This window comes from Monodelphis domestica, chromosome 8 (assembly GCF_027887165.1).
Source record: "Monodelphis domestica isolate mMonDom1 chromosome 8, mMonDom1.pri, whole genome shotgun sequence".
NCBI lineage: Eukaryota > Metazoa > Chordata > Mammalia > Didelphimorphia > Didelphidae > Monodelphis > Monodelphis domestica.
In genome coordinates, this window is record NC_077234.1 from 180,958,464 (window position 1) to 180,984,224 (window position 25,761).

At 36.4% G+C, this 25,761-nt stretch overlaps 1 protein-coding gene across 2 annotated transcripts in view; it reads left to right on the forward strand.

Moving 5' to 3' along the window:
* COL4A2 (collagen type IV alpha 2 chain) overlaps nt 1–25,761 on the forward strand; it is a 286,312-nt gene that overhangs the window by 183,459 nt on the left and 77,092 nt on the right. For both annotated transcript variants that reach the window (XM_007501294.3, XM_007501293.3), the window contains exons 15-22: nt 567–617; nt 1,960–2,004; nt 8,438–8,491; nt 10,277–10,343; nt 14,151–14,252; nt 15,057–15,206; nt 23,496–23,588; nt 25,425–25,579. In XM_007501294.3, coding sequence (XP_007501356.2) covers nt 567–617; nt 1,960–2,004; nt 8,438–8,491; nt 10,277–10,343; nt 14,151–14,252; nt 15,057–15,206; nt 23,496–23,588; nt 25,425–25,579 — 717 coding nt within the window. The remainder of the gene's footprint in view (nt 1–566; nt 618–1,959; nt 2,005–8,437; nt 8,492–10,276; nt 10,344–14,150; nt 14,253–15,056; nt 15,207–23,495; nt 23,589–25,424; nt 25,580–25,761) is intronic.

Here is a 25,761-nt window from a genome sequence, read left to right on the forward strand (position 1 = left end):
ACAAGCAGAAAGAGTTTCTGCCCTTGCAGAATTTACCTTCTACCTTCTGTGATGTGGAGAAGGGAGGGAGGAACATGACATTTGTAAATAAATCCCATTTTTTAAAAGGAAACTTACATTCTAATGGGAAAAGAAAACATATAAAAGAGAGCTGAAAAGGGGATAGTGGTAGGATACCCAGTGGACAGGCATTATAGAGAGAGTCCAGGAGGTTCAAGAGTATAAGCTGGAGTAGAATGAAGACATTACTGGCTTGAGACACCTTTTTATAATGAAGGTTCTGGATGGAACTAGCCAGCGGGAGAAACTGCTAGGGGAGAGAGAATTTCCAAACTATAAAGTCCAGCATGGACTCTAGGGGTAGAGTGAATATGTAAGTGAAGAGATTTCTGGAGCATTGTAAAGAAAAACTGGGGAAAATTAGAAGTTAGCCTGGAGAGGCTCTGTTAAAAAAAAAAATAGAAGGCTGAGCCTTCTGGAGTAATAAAGGCCAGTTACACTATCAATTAGAATAAATACCATATGCTAAGTCATATACTAATGTATATATCTACTTGTTCCCCCAGGGATATTCAGAAAAAGGCGAAGAAGGAATAGTGGGCTTTCCAGGACAACGGGTAAATCACTTACTTTATAAATATATATATTTTTTTATTTAAATTTGGTGGTATATGGGAGTAAAAGCTGAAATATTTCCACTGAGGCATTTTCTAGCTACCATGGCTTTGCAACCAAAAAACTGGAATTCAGAGACATTTTTAGGACTATGGGGTCTTTCCACATTGGTCTGAATGCCATGTAAGTAAGGAAAGGGTAGTTTATGTGAAAATTAGTCCCTAAAATAATGAAAATTCTTGAAGAATAAAGGACATCGTTCTTTCTTATAATCTTTAAATTTCTATAATCAATTTCCCTCCCTTCTCTTTGTACCATGCAGTTCATGTACCCAAACTTCCACCTACTTTCCAGAATGTGATGGTAGAATTGAGCTTGTTGGCTTTTTGCCCCTTTTGTAGAACTCTGCAGAAATCTGATCCTGAAGATTTTTTCATTTAGTCTTAGGGACATTGTGTTTTAGTTGAATGCATATGATAACTTACTAAGGAATAATTCATATGAAAGGAAAAAAGGGATCTACACATTATTTTGTTCATACAGAAATTACAAGATTTCTTTCTCAGGAAAATATGGCATGCCAATGAATAGCTTTAGCTTTGAGAATGATACCCAATATTTACTTTGGGGCTATATGTTTGTCCCCTAATTTGAATGTGCACATTATTTTCTGGTCTAAAGAACTGCTGCAGAATAATTCCCATAAACCATTGATTCCCACATCTCTGTTTTCACATGAGCAAGGACAAACGCAATGCATCCTGTGGGGATATATACTACTTTTTAAACTGGATTTTTTCCCAGATGGAGGAGATAGAAACAAACGAATAAGATAAATCACTGGAAGAAATTAAACCAGATATTAACTATAAAACTAAGTAACAAAAAATTCTTGACTTAGGGAAATTAAATATACTGTTATATACCCTTTTCTTTAAAAATAAAACAAGTCCTAAGATACATCCACTAGTCTGAAATTTAAAAGTGTAGGATGTAAAAATAAGTTTCATCCCTCCCTCCAGATATAATTGAGCTATCTTCACCAAAATGGAAGTCCACAGTCTCCTGTGGTTCTCTGATACCTTCTTGCTGTGTCTCATACCCAATAGTTCATCACCATTCATTTCTCATCACACAGAACTAGTTTTATACCAAACACGTCATGTTTTAAAGTTACTATCTTTTTTAAGGTTAAAAGTCCCTTAACAGTTTAAATGTAATTTGAGGGAGAAGGGAAAGCATGTCCTATAATAGTGCCTCACTGATATAAAGATGTTTTCTTTCCCAGTGGTGTGCTTGAAACCATTACTAATGTTGGTTTTCTGTCATTTTCTGTCAATTCAGGGTTGGCCAGGCCTCAATGGTGAACCAGGAGAACCAGGACAGAGAGTAAGTGTGGGACGCTAAAATGAGTCTATTCTGTAATTGAGATGTCTTCAGATTACCAAAACACACACACTCACACTCACACTCACACTCACATTCGTACTCACACTCACAAATAATAAAAGCCACATCAAACTTTCATTCATGGGAAACATTTAAAACATCACTTGAGTGTTCAATATCATTGCTGCTCCTTTCTCATCGGTCCCTTTCAGGATGACCTGGATCATGTCATCCTGCATTGTTCTCTTCCAGGAACCTAGCCAATTTAGGTCCTTCAACTGTTATCCTTTTTTTTTTCATCTTTCAAATTCCTAAGCTCACCTTCAAGGCTCTATATCTTTTAGCCCTTGGTGGAGTTATTATATTTTAGTTATTATAGAAATAATGCAGGTTTCTCATTTTCTTCCACCTCATTCTTCCATTGTCAAACCGTTGTTTCTTCAGCATGTAAATTCCTTGGTCCAGGGTGATACTACAGCCCAATCATTTCCAAGGGAAGGTTAGATTAATGAAATTTCTTATGGCCTGAATCTGATTTTTCATACTGTATACCATAATATCACCAAAGTAAAACGCACCATGCTGTTTCTTTATCTTTACCTCACACCGTTATAATTCTTAATTTAATATTTGCTTTTCTATCTTTAAATGAGACAATCATATTTATTGTGTATTCTGTGGAGAGATTTTGGGCTATTCTCTGAAGGAAAACATTCTATAGAAAAAAGTATTGTATCTCCGGACCTCATGTAGAATTTTTTAATGCTATATAACACTTGAGACAGTATACTTTTGAACCAGTATAAAAATAGATTCATTGTACAAAGAATGTTTCAGTAACTTAGCCTTTCTTAGGGCTAGTCGTATAAGTGATAATGGCAATAGAGAGAGTCTATATCTAAAGAATGTTGATGTAAAAAAGTCATCACTAGGACTATTAGTAATAATAATCTATCCATATGCATATTTGCCTAATCTCTTTTGCACTAGCATTGTGGATTTATAAAACAAATGGAGGCTAAGAGTTCAGTCTATGACCATAGACCGCAGCAATAAAAATTGTGCCACGTATGAATTGAATCCATGACCTCATTAGAATGGTACTTAAATCAAGTGTGCTAATCAGTCATAAACAACTCCAAAAGGCATTTCAGAGTTCCCCTTACATTAGATTCTCAATTCTCCATACTAATAGAAGGAAGCATAAACACAGACAATTGAAATCCATATGTAATCTCCTGAACCTAATGCAGTAACGTCATCTTTTCCCATCCCTTCTCCCTGCCCTGAGCTCTTTCTTACTGGGGAAATCTTTCGTGGGAAGCAAGGATATAGTCAAATGCAGTAGTATGGTACCACATGCAAAGAAACTCTCCCAGGAGACACAGTCTCACTTCAGTGCCCAGGACAGCTCCTTGAAAGAGCTTTATAGGTGCTAAGAAGAAAGGAGAAGTCCCCTCCTGGAGACTATTCTGGCCATTGTCTTCCAAGATGTTTAAATTGGGAACTATGTCAGTAAGCCATTGGCAGAACTAGAAGTTAATGCTATAACCAAAACCATCCCCACATCAGGACTCCTGTAATTATAAGGCATCTTTTGGGTTATTCTACCACACTTATCCTTCACTTACTTCTAATGGGCTCTCATGCAATGTTATATAGTTCACAATGTATAGCTTGGACCTTGGACCATATCATGTCTCCATGCTTAAATCACTCATTTTTACCATAAGCTGATTACATTTTATACTGTCTTTGGTTTCCTTTTTACTGGTTCCTAAATGTGTGCACTGTGGCAGCTGCTTCAAAAGCCCACAGAACCTGATCATTGCTAGTGTTCTGAAAAGAAGAACTTACATATCATCCCAGATAGTAATAATAAAAGAGATGGGAATAAAAGTCAGGGTTTACCTTCCAATGAATTTCTTAATCCATAGAGAAGGTCCTAGATTTAAAGGATTGCAGAGTTGAAAAGAATCTCAGAAACTACCTAGTCCCACCCATGACTGAACTAATATCTCCAACAAGTGCTCATCCATACTTAGCTCGAGGACCTGTAGTGTCAGCAAATTAATTGGCTGCATAGGCAATCTATTCTTCTTTTAGACAATTATAATTATGAAAAGGGTTTTTCCCCTTATGTTGAGACAAAAATTATCTGTCTGCAATTTATGTACATTGTGCCTAGTCCTTCCCCTGTGGTCAAGTGGGACAATTTTCATCCCTTTTCTACCCAAGTGTTTCAAATACTTGAAAATATCATGTCCCCAGAGCATTGTTTTCTGTAGGTTAAATTTCTATCTCAACTTCCTTCAACTGGTGAGGATATGCTGTATTCTCCGGTCCTGTCACCATGTTGGTCACAGTCCTCTGGCAAGTTGGTCAGAGTCCTTTCAAAAAGGTGGTACCCAAAACTGGGCATAATATTCCAGTTAAATTTTGCTCAGGGCAGAGCTTCATTCTGAATATCAGGACTCTTTTAATATAGCCTCAAATGATGCTAGCTTTTTGGCTTCCATGTGGTACTTTTGATTCATATTGAATATATAATTCACTAAAACTCTCTAGATCTTTGTCAAACAAGCTGCTATCTAGCTCCATTTTCTCCACCCTATATTTATGAAATTGATTCTTTAAATGTAAAACCCAGTGGAATTGCACATCAGCTACAGAAGGGGTTGGGGGGAGGAGAGTGAAAGAACATGACTTGTAACCAAGAAAAAATATCTAAATTGACTAAATAAATTTTTAATTGATTCTTTAAACCCAAATGTAGGGTACCATATTTATCTCTATTGAGTTTAATCTCGGATCTAACAAAACTTCACTCTATTATCCAATGTATCCTTTCTAGATTTATTTTACCAATTTGATAAGGATGGTGCACCTATTTCCTTTATCAAAATGTTGAACAGAACATAGCTAAGAGTAGTTCCTGGGCAACAGTCCACTAAAGACGTTCCTCTGGGTTGGCTTCAATATATTTATCATTAATCTTTTGTTCTGGTCAAATAAAAATTTCCTAACCTACCTAAATAAATTTTCATCTAAGCCACATTTCTCTGTTTTTGTCTTCAAAACTGTCTAATGACTTCCTGAAATTTAGACATGTAGGGCCAATTATTCCATTCCCTTGATCATGTAACCTGATTCTAATAACTATATCTAAAAAGAAAAAGTAATTAGTTTTTCATAAGCCATGCTGAATCCATGCTGGCTCATAGTGATTAATTTCCCTTTCTAATGAGTGTAAACCAACCTTTTTAATATGTTAAAGATTTTTTTCCCCATGAATCAAAGTCAACTTTATTGGACTACATCCAAAGGAATTCACCCTTATTTAAAAATTAAAAATTAAAAAAAAAATTTATTCATCTTCAGCCCTGTGCCTTCTCACCTGAGCTTCGTGGTTCTTCAAAAAACACTGGGAGTGACTTAATGAAAAATACGGTCTAATGCCATGAATCCCTACTGAGTGAATTTGCCGTTTTTATCAGGCAGATGCTCCAACCACATGGTATCACTGTTTCTTTTGGAATTTCATAAAGCCTGGCCCAGATGTTCATTTTAGACTAATTTAATGTAGCTCGCCACAGTTGGAACAGCTTGGGAAACAATAGATACTTTCTGTCAAGTGGGACTCTTCCAGTTGCTAAGAGGACACAGTTTACTTGATAAGGAAGTGGGGGGGGTAGTTGGGGTCCATACAAATGACTCTATCGTTCTGCTAAATAACATCATGATATATGACGGCCACTTCTATTATGTGCTGTCTTACTTGCCAAGTTTTGTTACCTCCTGCTGTCTGTTCAGCTGTGTTCACCAGTTTAATATTATAAAATGTAACCAGAAACCAGTTGCAGCTTCAGGGAACCTATTGTAAACAGCAATTTTTAAAAATACATTTAGAAGGCATAAAAGAAAAGGAAAATTTACTCCCTGGGATAGATTTTGGCTTCTATCACTAATATACACATCACTGTCTTCCCATTAGTTTATGGAAATTCTACAAGCAGTACCTTTTCCAAAAGGGTATGATTAAACCTTTGACTTTAGCTCTACTCTTAAAAAAATTAAATATTATTGATCAAGTTTCCCAGAAGCCCCAATTCTTCCTTTTCCTCTGATTTGTCCATATAATCACTTAAAATGGCAAGGTACTTGTGAATACTTAATCCAAAAAACTCACAAAATCATACAAGTCAAGGAGTTCAAATCTCTGAGTCTACTTCAAGAAAACCTATTCATTTCCCAAGCCATCAAGAGCATGCCTATCTGAAAAGCTACAAAGAATTTGAAAAGTCCCACATTAAAATGAAAACATTTATTCCTTTTCAATGGTTAAATGATAGAGTTGGCATATATATACCCAGGCAAAGCAACAGGATTGGATATAGGAACATCAACCCCCAAATGGTACTGAATTCTTATGTCAAATACTCAAAAATGCAGAAAATAATCCAGAATATGTTTGGAGACTGAATCTCTCAGCATTGAGCATACCCAAATTAACAAGGCTCCCAAAACATTTAGTCACACTTATTGCACACATGGTAACATCAACGCATTTATGAGCTCTCCAGCCATATGAGATAATATTTCTGAAAAGGAACAGATTGTTCCTAAGCCATAGGAGGAGGTTGGCCAAATGGAGAAAAAAAAATCTCAAAAGAAATTTAAGGGTAAAAAAAATTACCTCACAGGAATAATTGTAACATTGACATGTGAATTTTAAAAATTAACAACTTAAAGAATCAAATCTTATTATCTTTTCTCTTTGTTAAAAAGAAATGTTTTTTAGCTGGTTGACTATTTCAAAATAAGCAAGGGCTATGGAAATGTTTTGATTGACATTTAACTACAGTTGTTCTGTGACAAATCTTCAGTGAGAACTTAATATCCTTTGGGAGTGCTGGGTCCACAAGTAAGATTCTAATAGCTATTCCTTCATGTATTCTTCTGGTAAGCACAATTATGTTAAACCCCAGCATGAAGTTCAACTGATGTCACATTTAGACATGGTTATTGAGCCAAATGAGTTTCATATGCACATTAGAAGCCTCAAGGAAAAACCTTTAAAGCTATTCATGAGGTGGAGACTGGAGGCTGATGGTTTTAGTTTGGGTTTCACATAAAAAAGCATCCATCATATTAACTATCTTTTCAGTCTACAAGTTTGACAAGTACATCTTCTATACTTTTTTATTCATCACTGATAAAAATGTTGAACAGCCTAGACAGGTTCCTGGGGGTTTTCGCTACATTCCTTCCATCCAAGTTGACAAGGAGTAATTAATATCTGTTATTGGGTCTTCATTCAACCAGTTCCAAATTCACTGTATCTATATCCTCAGCCAGCTCATATTCTATCCTTTTGTCTACATGATGACAAGAAGCTTAGTTGAATGTTTTGCTGAATTCTAAGTATACTATAGCTACAGTATTCTCCTAATATACCGGTCCAGCTTTTCCATCAGAAAAACAAAAATAAGTTAGTCTAGCTTGACCTCTTTTTGTGATGCCACACTGGCTTTTAGTGATCACTGCACAAGAATTACTCTTTTAATATATCTCCTAGTATTTGCCAGGCATGGAAGTCAAGATTGATTATGTACACTTTGCAGCCTACATCTTCTTTCCTTTTTAAAAACGAGGACAGTATTTTTTCTTCTAGAGTTCTATAGCACCTTTCCCATCCCTCACAATCTTTCAAAGAATCTAATTTCATAGGTGGAAGAACTTACTTTGATTTTCTATATATATTTAATTTAAATATGAATTGATTGAACAAAGAAATCTGAGATGATCTCAACAGGATTCTAACCAAAAATTCCCTTTCACAGAACTATTTCTCCAGAACTATTTCTCCAGAACTATTTCTCCTGGTGGTGTTATCCTGGATACTCTAGTTGGGGAATCTCAATACTCCCTCTCCCCACTGGTTTCCACTGGTTTGAATATGGTTAGGACTACTCATAGTTTAGTCAAGTTGAAAATGAGATCTTAGGTAATTTAATTTTTCCCTAGGAAAAATAGATGTCTTAATAAATATATACAGATGGACAGATAGATAAATAGATTTGATTAATCTGAACCCAGATAATTTGTAATTTGTTTCATTGATCCTTGGGGTTTTATTTTTTTTTTGAGTTTCTACTTTAATTGATTCTTGTCAACACAAATTAAATTCCTAGACTGAAAAAAATTTCAAATTTCTCCAAGTATCTCATATATATATAAAAGGAAAAACTTAATTTCAAAAAAGTAGTTTTTTTAAAAGTAGCTCCCAAGGGAATTAGAAATCTATATCAATATCTTGCCATAAATATTTGAAAAAATATTTAAGGGAAAAGCTCCTAAATGAATATTTATTATTGTTCATTGATTGGTGGTGTTTTTTTATTGTTTGTTTGTTGTTGTTTTTTTGCCTTAGGGACCTTCAGGACCTTCTGGATTTCCAGGAAGTGATGGTATTAAAGGACCAAGGGTAATATCTTTATCAAGGAAATATGTTTATCTTTGATCAAATTATTTTAATTAATTTTTCATATGTATGATTAGAATGAGTGACTTTATTGCTTCATGACTAGAAAGTTGGCCTTGACACAAGAAAGACTTTATTCAAGTGGCACTTCTGAAACTGTGTGACCTTGAGCAAATCATTTAACTTAATATCCTACTTCAGCTATAATTGAGAAACATTAAAAATAAAAATACACAAAACGGATAATATTACATTTTCAAAGTAAGTCAATATGTGGTGCCCCTCCTCCCTTTCTACTTGAGTTTGACAAAAACTGCTCTGGACAATTCTCTAAGAACATAAGTTACAAAAATGGTGCCAGCCTGCTTTAGTAAAGAGAGTTTCCCGATCTATGAGTTCCCTCTATTGATGAAATCATAGACTCAGTTCCTATCCATTTTAACTTTGTGATTAAAATATGGTATTGTTGTTCAGGAGGGTCCAACTCTTCAAGACCTCATTTAAGGTTTTCTTGGCAAAGATACTGGAGTGGCTTGCCATTTCCTCCTCCAGCTCATTTTACAGATGAGGAATGGAAGCAAAGAGGGTTAAGTGATTTGACAAGGGTTGGCTAATAAGTGTCTGAGGGCAGATTTGAACTCAAGGAGATAGATCTTCCTGATCCCAAATCCAGAACTCTATCCCCTCTACCATCTAGTTGTTCCAAATGATTAGAATATGGTCCCATTAATAGTATTCTGCAAAAGTCTTACTTTAACATTCATCATACTATGCATTCCTCAGGAGTTGTAGAACTGGAAAAAAAGTTCCACTGGGTATGACCAAGCTGGATAGACTTGTTTTGGAAAGAGTATAGTCCTGGAGACAGATTGTCCCTACTGCTTAAGGACCAATCTAGAAAAATATGGTCCTGGTAATATATGTTAATTGAGAACCAAGTAGGCTAAAGTGATTAAATTAAACATTGATAGGAACATGGAGAAACAACAGCTATGTTTTGTTTTTGTTTTTTTGTTTTTTAAAGATGGAAAGAGTTGTAAGAGTTAAGAGTTGTAAAGCTGTTCAAGTTTATTGACTTGGAGATCCCATTACTAAGGTTACCCCAAGGGCATTATTGAGAGGGTAAAAAAAAAACTGTATTTATGAAAATATTGATGGTAACTTTATTTGATATGATAAAATAACTAAAAACAACACAAATGTAATTAATGAGAGAATTAACTGAATAGATTATGATATTTGAATGTAATGGATTATATTTTGTCACCAGAAATGAATAATATTGGAAATATAAAAAAAAATAAGGGAAATAAAGAAAAGAGAAAAGGGATAACATATAACATTACATTTTTAAAAAAATATGAGCCACAAAATCGAGAGAAAAAAGTAACCTAGTGAAACAAATCCAAAGGGAAATCAGAAAACAGAGTATGTTTAAATTAGCATACATATGTAACTTAAACATTTTAAGCAAATCTAAATAATGTGATGTTTGTGGTCATGTACCATGCTCCTATCCTAATTTTTTATGTATTTGTTTAGTTTAATGTTTTTTGGTGGTAGTAGTGATTAAGTATATAATAAAAAAAATTTAATAAGAAGTACCTGAAGAAAAAACAAATAATTGAGTAAGTAAATGAATAAACTTTCAAAAAATCTAAAAATGATAAAAGAGGAAATCTTCCTCTATTTAAATAGCATTTAAGTTCAGCCTTATTCTTTGATAGTATACTTCCAAATATTTCAAAAGGTTTTTTTTCTAAATATTCTCTCATCTTCCATACTTAGGGAGACATTGGTGACCCAGGTCCCCCTGGTCAACCTTCATATTCACACCACCCCTCCATAATGAAAGGTATGTATGTCATTTCTGCTAATTTTATAATTTATAAAAGAGGGGATGAGGGGTAAGCCTGGGAAAAAGAAAGTCTTGTTAAACATTTTCATAAATAAACTTCCAATGAACTAATTTTTTTTAGGATTTTTTTTTAACTTAGGAAAATGGTATATTCACCTTTTATATCTTTCCAAAGAGATAAAGAAGAATTGACTCTTCAAACTCTACTGCAATCTGACTTCCACTCCCATCTCTTAACTGAAACTACTCTCTCAGAGATTACCAATTATTTCTTAATTGCTAAATCCAATTAACTTTCTTAGTCTTCATTTTCCTTGTTCTCTCTGCAGTGTTTGGCACTAATCTGCACCACCTTCCTCTTGAATATACTTTTCTCTCATGATCTCTGTGATTCTACTGTCTGTTGCTTCCTTTCCTGTTTTATGACTCTTCAGTCTTCTTAGCCTGGTTCAGGATCATTCTCTTCCTCCCTAAATATGGGTCTTCCCCATAGCTCCATCCTGAACTTTCTCTTTTCTTCCTCTACCTTTCTATTCTCTCTATACCTCTGAATTATGCTCTTATGTTAGCCTTCTTGATGGACATCTCCACCATATTTCTTTGTAGATATCACTCTCAATACAAAAAAATAGAACTCATCTCTTTTCTAAACCTCCTTCCTCAATTTTGTTGAGTCCAGTTACTCGTGTTCACAACTCTGGAGTCAATGTTGTCTCTCTCCCTCACTTTCATATCCAATTAATTATTTAATCTCATTGATTCTGCCTCCAGAGCATCTCTTCCGTCAGTGCCCTTCTCTTAACCCACACAGCTTTGCCCTCAATCAGATTCTAATCACTTCTCCCTTGGTCTATTACAATAGCCTCGGAATTCATCCCTTAACCTACAGTCTATCCCTCGCCCAATCCATCCTCCGAACAACTTTCCCCAGATACAGACCCACATCACCAACTGCCTCTTGAACTAGATCTCTCACAGGTTTTACAAATTGAGCATATCCAAAATATGGAGACTCGTGATTTTCCCGTAAGCCCACTCCTCTGTCCAACTCTGTCCTCTGTTGCTGTACGGAGCCTCACAACCTTGGTCTCGTGCCAGCTCTTCTCTCACATTGAATCTGTACGTTTTTTTTTTCTTGTCCACTTTCACATTTCTCCTATATGCCCCCTTTGTCCCACTCACACAGCCCACCCCCCAACACAAGCTTCCACCGCTTCTCACCTAGACTAATTCAATAATTGCCTCATTGGCATCTTTCCTCAACTATCTCATCCACTCAGCAGTGGATTTTTCTAAATCACATCTGATCCCCAGGATTAAGATCGTGGATCACACCCCCCCTTCAGTAAATTCCAGCTGTTCCCTATTCCCTTCAAGATCAAATGTAAAGTATTTTATCATTTAAAATCCTTCACTTTTGACCTCCTCCTGCCTTTCCTTTCTTCTTACACTATCTTCCATGTTCAGCTCTTCATGACTCCGGGGACACACTGTCTCTGGGGTTTTCTTGGCAAAAATATTTTAGAGTGGCTTGCCATTTCCTTCTCCAGTTTTATGTAGTCAGGGCTTAAGTGACTTGCCCAGGGTCACCCAGCTAGTAAGTATCTGAGGTCAAATTTGAACTGTGGTCTTTCTGACTTCACTCCTAGTGCTCTATCCACTGTAACTTGACCTTTTCCTATTTAAAAAAAATCGCTTTTAGTTTTCATACTTACCTTGAAGGCCTTTGGAATGTATTTGTTTTCAATTTTTCATTAATGACCTTTGGCAGATTTCCTAAAACAGTCTGTTATACTTAATTTAATAAAAATACAATATAAACAATACCCCCCCCCCTTTTTTTAACCACAATACATTGCTTGAATCTTCATCGGATTGAAGATGTTTGAGGTCAGGGTAGAGAAGAACACTTTTTTTTTCCCTGAGAGGATGATGTCATTAAAACAGCATTCAGATCTTTTTCATTTTGACTCCGATCCACCCTGTGACCTTCGATAAGTCTCTGGGCCTCCCTTTTCTCCCCTCAAGAAAGCGGAGTCACGTGATCTTTCAAAGCCCTTCCCAAACTTCCCTTGGCAGGACACGTGTGGTTCCAGTTGTGGCCACTAGATGGTAGTCCTCTGTCATCAATAAAGAAAAGCGTCCGTTTCCGTTCCGTTTTGCAAATTCAAGAGTGAGCCTCAGTGGGGTGATTTACCTCCGAAGAGACTCACGTGTGTCTCTGCGCAGCTGTAGAGACCTCAAGATTAACCCGTAGCATAACCTCCCCCGAGACCTCTCGCGCCCCGCTGAACTGGCCATTTGAGGCCGGCGGGTCTCTAAAGAAGTTTTGCTCCTAGTTCTTCCTTTGCAGCCTGATAGAACAAATTTTGTCTCTTTTCTCCATGAATCGGAGGAGTATATGGGTGAACCAAAATATGCAGACGCTTCCCCGGGAATCTCCTGTGGGCCGCAGTGCTGGCTTCCACTGAAATGTGGGGGAAATGAAAAAAGAACCCCGCGGCAAAACTTAAGGGGGGAAATTAAATGTGGACGCATTCTTGTATATTGTAGATGCATTGTATTAAGCCTATGTATGCACATGTAGTCTACACAGAGATCATGTATACATGTGATGCACGTACACACGGGATGCATATGTATTCCGTGCATTGTACACATATCGCATACATGTTACATACATGTATGTTGTGTGCCTGTATTGTATGTATATGGGTGCATTGCATGCATTCATTTTATACACCTATATACATATAGTATGTGCACACAACATATGCACACATCTTATACATACATGTAGACATGCATATTGCATTGTGTGTGTTTATATACATATGTACTGTATGTCTTATATGTATATTATATGCATAAATGCTGTATCTACATATAGTATGGCTGTATTATATACACATTGCCTATGTGTATATGCAACATGTATGTGCATATTATATGTATACTTATTGTGTACATATGTGTATTACATGTATATATGTTATATATGTATTTATATATTGCATACTCATTTATATACATACAAATTATGTATGTGTATTATATGCATATATTGTGTGTGCACATTATATATACATGCATATTATACACATATATTCTATATATGAATTTTTATACTGTATACATGCATACTTTATATGCACATATATACCCACATTATATCCATGTATGTTGTGCATATGCACATATAGTTGTGCATTCTGTACATGGGTGTTGTGTGTATGAAGTATTGTGTTGTACACATGTATATTATATGTACATATGATGTGTGTATAATGTGTACATATAGTATATAAGTGCATGTCATAAGTGCATGCATCTATTGCATATGCATGCTTTATAGTATATAAATTTATACATCTGTCATGTACACACATAATATGCATGTATGCAATATTGTGCTGCATATATTATATACACTGTGTTGTGTGCATTGTATACATATGCATTGTGTGCACATGTCGTATGTGCATGCTATGTGTACATGTGTGTTGTGTGCGTGTCTGTTATGTGCCTACACGTGTGTACATATTGCCATGCACACAAAATCCATTATACAATGTATAAATGAACTCTATAGGACTTGACCCCTACTTGCGACTTGTGTGATGCAACAGCACTTCTTGTTCCTAACACAGTTCTGGCAATTTAAAGTCATTAAAAAACATTCAAACCAGGTATATTTTTCAACAATGAGCAATAATGGAAACGATTTCTCTGATGTGATTTCTACAATTATGACACGTACTTAATAACGAGAATAACTTAGTCCTGTTCTCTGGGGTGTTTTAGGTGTAAAAGGGGAGCCGGGAACCCCTGGGGTTCGCGGCCCTGACGGAAGGCCAGGAGAACCAGGAGAGGCTGGCCAGCCAGGCACATCAGGGATAGATGGAGGTAAGGAGCACTCGTGCTAATAGCATCATTAGCCTCCTCAAAATCCAGTTCCGGGGGATTGTACATGACTATTTTAAAATTTTAAATAAGAACGTAGAATTCTCAGGACACTTGTTTTATTTTTGTTTGTTTTGTAAGCTATTGAAAACTACCAAGGCATAAATCTAAGACTAATTCCTTGTGATAGAATGGTAAAAAACAACAAAAAAATACCAGATTTGGAGTCAGAAAACTGAGGTGTGAATCCCGGCTCTCTCTGGGTGTCATCAATTAGAGGGCGAATGAATAATAAAACTAGCACTGAATTTAGACCTTTATAACCAATACCTCATATTGCTTCTATGGAATATATATATATTTTTTGAGACTGAATCTCTTATGTCTCCCCCAGAATGAAACCCAAACCCAAACTTTAATCCTTTAATTCAAAAACTTTTCTGACCATAGGTTAGTTTTCCCTCCTGAAGCTCAGTGGCCCTCTGTTGATAAATATTAGTGCCAAGCTTAAGCACAGACTAAAGACTAGACAAAATAAAGATATCATTTTTGGCCGTCCAAGTTCATGGACCCCATTAAAATCTATATACTCCAAACCTGAGTCAGCCAGCCTCAGTTTCCCTCAATAGAGGATTCCAGCTGTGTGCCACATGGTGACCTTCCTTAGAGCGTCACTTTAAATACAATTTTTTATTGTTAATTATTATATATATTAATTATTATATATATGTTATGTATATATAATAATTAATGTTGAGAAACAGCAATAATGATTTGATTTTATCTGTTTTGTTTCGTGGAATTCAGATGAACGAAGAGGACTTCCAGGTGAAATGGGAGCCAAAGGTTTTAGAGGCGAGCCAGGTTTCTCCGCTCTGTACCCAGGACCTCCAGGTAGAGATGGAATACCAGGACCTCAAGGACCACAAGGACCTCCTGGTCTACCAGGACCAGATGGTAAGTGGAAAACTAATGAAACGTAAATATATGACTGTAGGAAAAATAATTTCATTAACTCAATTTTTACTAAATAGCCCCCCCTCCAGTTGGTATTTTAAAAACATATACTCACTAAAGCATCATCGCAAGCCTTTCTGTATCTGTTCTTTCCCTCTTTCTATCATTTCTACATACCTTATGGGTTACCACCCAGACAGAGATTTCATTTGCTTCATCTCTTTGCTGAGTGTTTCAGTCAATATCTTGGATGTTGCAGAACTATCCCAGAAGCCATATTTATGACTAAAGTCTATAGCTATGGAACACTAAGTTTCTGTAAAAGCTGGGTCTACTAAGTAAACGGTACCAGGTAAGTCCATTATTTGTTGGCATTGGACCACAGTAAATGGAAACAAGAAAAAAGAAGGTAGGACATAAAATTATGTCTTTTAAAAGCTCATCATTGAACGTTAACTTTGCCTTTATTTCAGAATCTCAATTTAAGTGTGAGAAGGGCACAAAGCATTCCATTTTGCCTTCATTTAGGATTTGCTAACATAACTGGTTTGCAAACAGAAATTAAATTACTTGTGTTCCCTATTGAATGCTGATGAGGGAATTTGTAAAGCAGATGGAATGCTATCAGATGACTTTCATCAAATAAAGTAAAAAGAGCATTCAACATAAGTTTTCATCCCAACAGGCATTTTCCCCCAGTGAGACATTTATTTCTCAAAAATATTGTCAAGCAATCATGTTGTACAAAGAACAGTCAACCCTAATGGGCTCTTTAACATTTCTGGCTCTCACAAGAACTTAAATAACCCTTTAAACAGAATGGTTCTGCTTATTTGGCTCTCTCAGACTCCAGTGTCTTCTGGAATAAAATTATTGGGCTTTTTTCATGTTAACTAGATTTCAACCCACTTTGTGGGTCTCGATGAATAAAGCCTTAGTTTTTGCCATTTTGCAACTCTAGCACAATCATGCTCTGGGAAGCCAGTTTTCTTTTAGTGTAGAAAATTTTACTTACTTTTAGATCTGAGTTGCTTTTTTCTAAGTCAAAGATAAGGAGGAAACCACAGATCAATTCCATTCTGCTATAGATTAAGCTAAAATGCTGCTTGGATTGCTGCTCTTGTTCTCTTTTACAAACATCTTTGAGAAAAGCCAAGAAATTCAGCAGTATTTTGCAATACTTGGCTTAGAAAGATTAATGAAGCTGATAAGAGGAAAACTAATTGTTTTCCTTAACTTATACTTAAAAAGACTTGCAAGATAACTTAAAACAAGGAACTCTTTGGAAGTCTGGAGAAGCCTCGGAACTCTTCCAAATAAGCTTTTGAAGTGAAGAAAATAAAATGTAGAACATAAGAGAAACTCAAAGCTAGTGAAAATAAAGATATAACTTTTTGCCATGGACCCCACTAAAATCTATATAAGATTGCTTTGATGAATTGCAGATTAAGAACTCCTAGCTTAAATTGATCCATGTAATAGCAATGCCAATTTTATAAAGTTACTTGCTCAGGAACATCTGAAGGACTAGTGCCTTGTATTTCACGCTCTGCTCCCAAACTAAAAAATCTCAGAATCACTAAATTATATGGAAAGACATTGATTTGGTGTCATTGGCATTTCCTCAAAATATACTTACTCGCCTGTTATCATCCAGGAAGAAAGGTGCATATACAGCATTTTTTTCTCCTTAAATATTTTCCTATGGGGGCATTTACCTTTTAATACAAACTCAAAAGTGTAACTGAAACTTGATGGAATGGAATATGGCAATGAAGAGAAGACAAAAAGAATTATGTAAAAGGGACAATGGAGCAGTGCCATATTTGAAAATGTTATATTCCTGGGTGGAAAACCACAGACCAGAATGGAGAAGTGTCATGCAAAACATTTAGGTGAGGACCAAAGAAGGGGAAAACAGATACTGTGATGAGAATATATATTGTAGAATCCCCAGCCAAAATGAGGAATTGGGTGAATTCGAGAAACAAATCACAAGACTGGTACTGAAGAAAGATAGAATAGTGATAAAGAAGACCGAATATCTAGACATCTGCTCAACACTGCTTGCTCGCACTGTCTCTCCCCTAAAAGCAAAGCAGCCACGTAATGATTATTTTATCCTTCAGAACAGGGGTGGGGGAATTGTGACAAGAGGAAATATATTCCGAATTGATCAATGAGCAGAAACCAGATGCTAAAGTAGACATAACTGGAATGTTAAGTAATCATGCTATCTTAGAGCTCATCATAATAAGGAATGGTAGAGGATCTATAAGAAAGAACACTATCCACATTCAGGGGAAACACTGTGGGAGTAGAAACACAGAGGAAAAACAACTGCTTGATCACATGGGTCGAGGGGGATATGATTGGGGATGTAGACTCTGAATGAACATCCTAGCAAACACCAACAACATGGAAATAGGTTCTGATCAAGGACACAAGTAATACCCAGTGGAATTGCACGTCGGCTATGGGGGGGGGGGATAGAAAATGATTTTTGTAACCAAGGAATAATGTTTGAAATTGACCAAATAAAATTAAAAATTTTTTAATAAAAAAATGTTTTTTAATTTAAAAAAAAATAAGGAATGGTAGATATTGACTGATGCCTACCCCAGACTTTGCATCCAGGTAGACTATATTCCAAAAAAGTCCAAAGAAAGGATAATAAGAACCCTACAGGAGTAAATTCAAAATGACTGAGAGACACTCAAGAGCCAAGTTCTAATACAAACATTGATTCCAAAGCTGAAGAGAAAAAGTTATCGAGCAAATCCAAGCTTAACAAGATGGAAGTACAGAAAAGAGGAAGCAAGGCAAGATAATTAAAGATAAATAAAAGAGTCCTATAGGAATAATGAATCTCAATTTTTGTCAGTGTTGGTGAAAAGAATCTCAAAGAAAGTATAGGATCACTGTTTGAAGGTAGATGAAATTATGAAAGTAGTCATTGGGAGAGAAGACAAAACTCTTCCTCTCTTATCTTATTTCTCTTGTTAAAGATAGTGATACTGAAGTTGGAAAGTAGACATCAAAAATTATTCACAGGAAATTAAAATCTAAGATAAAGGCATTCAAGTCACAGGGTCTTGGTAAACTATATGCCAGGGTACTGAAAAAAAAACCTTAGGAAGGTGACGCTTATGGGTTATTTTTTTATTCGATTTAATTTTTAAAACATTTATTAACAATTATCCATGTACAAGACACAAGAGATACAAAAAAAATGAAATATTCCCTGTTTTTTTAGGAGAATCTGCAATCTATTGATGGGGCACAACATATAAAAAGATAAATGAATTGAAGATAATTTGAAGAGGGGAGGAGCATGTTCAACTAGATGAGCAGGAGGTTGGGGTGACATGTCAGAGGATCCTTCAACGGAAGAAATAAACTCTTGTCTGAACTCTGAAGGAAGATGAAGATACTGATAGGGAGATGAAGTAGTTTGAGGGCATTTAGGCATGAAGAATAGTTTTTTGCAAATGCATGGGAGATAGAATGTCAAGTCTGAGGAACAGCCTGTAATCTGTTTTGGCTGGAAAGTAGAGTATGAGGTGGGGGATAATGTGAGATAAGTCTGGAAAGGGAGGTTGGAGCCATGTCTTGGAGGACTTTAAATGACAGGGTGAGGAGTTTATTTTATTGTAGGGGCGACAGAGAGCTACTGAGCTTTTGAGCAAAGTAGGCAAGTGGTCTGAGCTATGCCTTAAGAAAGTTACTCTGGCTGCTGTTTAGAGGGTAGATTTGGTACTGAAACCAGGAACTATTACAGTAGCCCAGAAGAGAAGTCATATGTTCTTAAATTAGGGTGATGTGAATGGAAGAATAGAGACAGAGAAGAGAGCTATTATGGAGGCAGAATCCACAAGACACGTGCCAACTAGTAGAATGGGAGGTATGAAAGAGGGGAAAGGTGACTGCAGAGATCCTGATGTTGGGAAACAGAAAAGAAAGAGGAAAAGTGGATGAGTGATAGGTTGAGGTCAGGGACAATGATAAGTTCCAGTGTGGACATACTGGGTCTAAGATGTGAATAGGACATTCGAATAATCTTTGAGAATGGGAATGGTGCCACAAGAATATCCTTATTTTTTTTTATGGAAAGGTCCCTTATTTAGATTCTTCCATCAAAGGCAAAGTAGTTTGACTTCAAACTCTGTCAAAATATTATGGTTTATGAGTGCCTAGAAAGAGAAATGCTCGCCAAGGTAGGGTGAAGTTTAATTTTTTTAAATTATGCTAAGTTAACCCCATTACTTTTTTTCAATATATTTCCCAAAAAGGCAGAACAGAGAAATACAGTCCATATAGTATACTTGAATTCTGGCAAGGCACTTAACAAAAACTCTGTCTTTTGGGGGGAAATGTGGTCTAGATTACAGGATGGTCAAGCAGATTGAGACTCATATTTTTGGTGTGTATTAGTCATCAGTTGTTTAATTTTCAGATGTAGTGTTAATTTGTTTCCTTCTATTCAGGTATCTTAGTCAGAAACTTTTTTTTTAGAATTGCTTGCATGGCCAAAAAAAGTTGATTAAAGAATAAACCTTAAACTAGATGAAAGCATCTTATGGAGTTTCATAGGTCTCTTTTTTTGGCCTTAGTCTGTACAAAATTATTATCAATGACTTGGATCAAATGATCAAATATGTAAACAATACAAAGCTAGAATCAATCATTAACTTTTTAGATAACAGTATCTTGTTCAATCATTTCAGTTATGTCTGATTCCTCATGACCCCATTTGGGGTTTTCCTGAAAGATACTGGAGTAGTTTGCCATTTTCTTCTCCAGTTCATTGCACAGATGAGGAAACTGGGGCAAACGGGGTTATGTGACTTGCCTAGGGGCACACAGCTAGTAAGCATATAAGGCCAAATTTGAATTCGGTAAGATGAGTCTTCCTGACTCCAGGTTTGATACTGTATTGTGCCACCTAGCTGCCCAGATAACAGTATTAGCATCCCAAAAATATTTTGACAGATATTAGGGGCAGGCCCTGCCACTTGCACCCAGGTAGTTCAGGTTTGATTTGGGAACTAAAAGAGGCATTCCTTAAGTCATCAGATACCAGGGAAGATTTACTTAGCTTTAACATAAGGACATGCAACAAGAATATAGTGGTGCTTAGCATCTGTGGAAGTATCGCATCCTCTCTCTTCCCTTCCATATAGATATTCACTGAGTTATCAGGGCAGGATGGGGTGACTACCATGGTCTTCAGATATCCACCAAGTTGGAGGATGCCCACTCCACTTGGGTAGGACTTTTTTATGGCCGAAGATGACCAGAAAACTGCATCAAGAGCCAGTCAGGCACTAGAATAGCTGTGTAGTCTTTTAGGGAAGACTAATCCCTTTTGGAAGATGGGAAGGGAACATGATTATACTGTCACAATTGGCTGTCATGATTAGTTGAAATATAGTCCTATTACTGAATTCAAATAATCAACTTCACAGCTATAAGATAAGAGAGGCATGGCTAGAGAGAAATTTGTATTAAAAGACAATTGCAGCGTAAGTTCATAAGGAATCATCAGTATGAAATGGAAGCTGAAAAAGCTGAAACAACCTTAGTTTTCCTTAATAAAAACAAAATGAGGAAAGATACATTGCTGTTGTTTTGACCCTAGTCAGAACACATATAAATGCTGGGTCCAGTTCAGGGTATTTCATTTCAGATGGACACTGTCAATGCATACCAAATTAGGAGAGTTAGTATGATGGAGAGGCTTAAGTTCATGTCACAGGAGCATCAGGTGAAGGAAAGGGGGAGGTTTAGCTTTTAAAAGAACATCTTAAAATACTCATTTGACAACTCCCAGGAATGTGATAGCTAAATTCAAAAGCCACCAAGCCAAGGAAAAAATACTTAAAGCAGCCAGAAAGAAACTATTCAAATACCATGGAGCTACCATCAGAAGCACACAGGACCTAGTGGTTTCTACATTGAAGGAAAAGAACATCTTAGGAAGTACATTATAACTGTTTTCTGGGGTTTGTCATTAGAAAGGTTTAAATTTGCCCTATTTGGCTCCAGAGGGAAGAACTTGGTGCAATCAGTCTTGGAGAGATTTGAGTTCAAATTAAAGGAAAACCTTCTCTAACAATTAGAACTGAGCAATGTGAACAATGTCCTCTTCTTAGTGAATTCTCCATCGCTTCATGACTTGAAGCAGACTCCTTCTCAGGGATGTTGTATTCCTATCTAGTGTAAATTGGACTAGGTGACTTCTGAGATCCCTTCCAACCCTGAGACTCTATGATGTTGTGAGTCTGAGAAAAGAATAAAAAGTGTAAACATGAAGAATTTGGATAAGTTAAATAAAGCATTTTTTCAGAGCTTCCATGAAACCAGAATTATTGTTTCTACCAGGAGATGGCAGTCAACTTGAAAGTGAAACCCACAGTTTTAGTGGCATTTTAAAATCCATGTGCTAACCCTACTTTGTTCTACTGCCTTCTCCTAAATTTACCTGTCTGGAACTGTTGGTAGTAGCATCAGGCAGAGGGGATAATGCGATCTTTTTTAAAGGGAACAGAAAAAGTAGCAGCTACCTGCCATCATTCAAGACTGTCTGAGTACCTAAAATCTAGGGATCCTGCCCAGCCTGATGTAGTATAAAGCTAGATTCAGATCAACAGCAAGACATTTGCCTTCTCTGTCATGGGCTATTGTTGCTACTGCTGCTGTTCTGTTGGGAGTTGGAAAAGTATAAATCTTTCTGTCCTATTAAAAGGGAATTTAGCAGTCTACTTTTGTATATGACTTTATATGTCATTTTTTTCTTTTAAAGTAGCTCTCATTTGGACAGGTAGATGGCAGCAGGAACACAACAAAAACTTTTGTTTTGATTTTTTTTATTTAAACCATTATCTTCTGTCTTAGAAATGGTTCTAAGTATTAGTTTCAAAGCAAAACAACAGTAAAGACTGGGTGATTAGGATTAAGTGATTTGCCTAGGGTCACATAGCTAGGAAGTGTGTTGAGACCAGATTTGTTGATTCCTTTTTTAAAGAAGAATTTAATCATGAGGATTCTGAAAAAGAATTAGACACACAGTTACACAACTCTCTTTTTAGCCCTGAAAGCTGCCTGGGACAGACCCCATATATGTTTTTCTATAAAAGGTGTCCTATGATAGCATTAGAGTACATGTGTTATTCATATTTTTTATTATAATCTGGGCTTCTCAGTGGAGAACCATTAGAAATGCAATTTCATCAGGATCTTAGTCAGCCAATAAACATTTATTAAGCTCTTTCTGTGCTTCTTCTTAAGCACTGAGAATTCAGTAGTATTCCATCACCATCATATACCACAACTTATTCAGCCATTCCCAAATGAGGGGACATCCTTTAGTTTCAAATTCTTTGCCACCACAAAAAGAGAAGCTACAAATATTTTTGTACAAATGGGTCCTTTCCCATTTTTTAAAATCTCTTTGGGATACAGAATAAATAGAAGTATTACTGGATCAAAGGGTATGCATTGTTTCATAACCCTTTTGGTATAATTCCAAATTGCCCTCCAAAATGGTTGGATCAGGTCACAACTCCACCAACAATGCATTAGGGTCCCAATTTAAGCGCTGAGAATTCAAGGAAAAGCAAAAGACAGCCCCTTTCTTAAGGAGCCCAGAGTTTAAAGGGACAAAAAGATGCAAATAACTATGCACAAGCAACCTATATACATATATATATATATATATATATATATATAGGATAAATTGGAAATTTATCAATGGATCAAATAATCAAGAAGGGAAAGACATTAGAATTAAAGGAGTTCAGAAAGGGCTCCCTGTTGAAGGTGGGATTTTAACTGGAAATTGAAAGAAACCAGGAAAGCCAAGAGGCAGAAATGAGGTGGGAGAACATTCCAGGCATGGAATGAAAATGCCTGGAGTTGGGATACAGAATGTCTTGTTTGAGTACCACCAAGGAGGCTAGTGAACTTAGATCACAGAGTATTTGGGGAAGTGTCAGATGGAAGGAAACTAGAATGGTGATTGGTGGGGCAGGTTTTAAAGGACTTTGAATGCAAAACAAAATTTTATATTTGATTCTTGAGTTGATTGGAAGCCATTGGGGTTTATTGAGTATGGAGGATGCAATATCACACCTATCATTGAGGAAGACCACTTTGGCAGCTGATAGACTAGAGTGGAGAGACTTATATAGCAGAGACCACCAAGCAGGCTCTTGTAAAAGACTTGCATTATTATATCATTATCCAATGTATTTAACATTGTTGTTCTTTTGTGTGTTTTTTAATTAGGATTTCTTTTTGGACTTAAGGGAGCAGAAGGAAGTGTGGGCTCCCCGGGCCCTTCAGGGTTCCCAGGGGCAAGAGGACAAAAAGGATGGAAAGGTAAGATCTCTTTGATCTATAATGGTGGTATGGCTGGAGAGTTGGCCTGAGAGTCATAACAAGCTCAGTTCAGGTCTTGCCTCTGACATATCCTGGATATGCCATTGAGGCAAGTCACTTATGCTCTCAGTGTCCTCAAGCAATTGTGGAAACTGCAAATTGCAGAACAGGTACAGGTCTATATTGGGGGAAGGATTATTAGTTTTCTACACTGGTGAAATATAGTTCTATAGTCTAAAAATCGGTATGTTTTTCTAAATTTAAATAAAATAATCAATATTTAAATAAAACCATTTTAAAATATCATTTCGATCCTGGCCCCTTGGCAGTAAGGCAATCCTGTAAACATGATGGTAGACTATCCTACTGGAAAGCCTAGGTTCTGGTTCTATTCTAACTGTGTGACTCTGACCAAGTCACTTAACCTCTCCATACCTCAGACAACTCTCTAAATTATACGTTAATTCCCACTCTGCCCATCCATGAAGGGAATTTCCATATTGGGAATTCCCTACTTCCTTGCAATTACAGATCTAGACCAACCAATGAGCAAAGTCAAAAAGGAACAAAAAACATTTTAGCCTGAATGTTTATTTTTTTTAAACCATCCCATTTCTCCCGTAGAAATTACACTGATAATACAAAGGATGTGTGAGCCTTGATTCCTACATACTCAAAAGAAATTCAGTTGACCCAGTCAGTCAAAAATTATTTTTCATTGAAAACACTCAGTGTGTACATCATGGTACTGGGCTATTGACTATAGAAATTATCATCCTTGTAAAAAACAGCCTTATTTTGGTACAGACTCAAAACATGGAGTTCTTGCAAAAGCACTTAGATTTAGAATTGAATCTGGTTTTGGACTTCAGGGAAGTAGCTACCTCTCAATATCTATCCCTCGTCTGTATATAATAGAGAATTGATTTTTTTTTCAGACATTTTTCAGTTGTTTTCAACTCTTTGTGACTCTCTCTGGGGTTTTCTTAGCAAGATATCGAAATGATCTGTTATTTCCTTTTCCAGCTCATTTTATACATGAGAATATTTAGGCAAATAGGATGATTAAGTGACTTGTGCAGGATGACACAGCTAGGAAACGTCTATGGTCAAATTTCAGCTCAGGAAGATGAGTGTTCCTGATTCCAGACCTGGCACTCTGTGCCACCCAGATGCCCCAGAAAATGAATCCCTGTCCTCATAACAACCTACAGGTAGACTCCAAGACCTGCAAGTCACTCAGTTATTTCACAGTACAGAGAAAACTAGAACCCAAGCCTTCTGATATAAAGTGTAGTGAGTTTTTCCATCGCATCATTTCCCACCCTGTCCCAACTCACCCTTCACCCTACTGTAAGTTCTTATATGTTTTTGGCTACCCATTTATGCTCAGATCAAGGCATTTTATCTCCAAGAATTCCATCTATACAACTTTGATCAATATTGATCTCTCCTTCCTTTGGGTGGTCTATTCCACAGCCAATCATACCAATTAATGTATGTCCAAACTAGTTTCACAGGGCTGTGTAAGTTTGTATCAGGATCTTTATGAAAATAAAATACAGCCGAATTTTTAAAATTACTTAATATATGTGTACTCTGATTTTTTCTTTGTACTTGATACCTCAGCACTTGATTTAGTGCCTGGCATGTATAAGTGTTAATCAATGCCTAATTTATTCTCTCCCCAGTGAAATTATAAACTCCTTGAGGGCATTCTTTACTGCTTCTTTTGTAATACAGAACACCAAATTTGATATATAATTTTGGGGTTAAATTGCCTTTTTTCCTAGAAAAAAGAGTTTACCTTCTCTCTGCTTCTCCTTGCCATGCTAGGTGACCCTGGAGATTGCAAATGTGAAGTTTCTTCTGTAGGCCTTCCTGGTCCACCAGGACCCATTGGTCTTCCTGGAACAAATGGAGAACCTGGGAGAAAAGGAGAAATCGGTGATCCAGGCCCCCATGGTATTCCTGGTTTCTCAGGCTCTAAGGTGAGAGTGAGGAATAGATCTGGTTTTTTTACCCACATTGGCAAGAGAGCTATCAGGCATGGAACCAGATATTTATAAACTTAAGCCTTTCATCCTGAAGTTAAATGTTTGCTACATCCTTATTGTACTATGAAGTTTAAAATGATTAAATTAATATGACTTTGTGCCAGTAATATTCATGT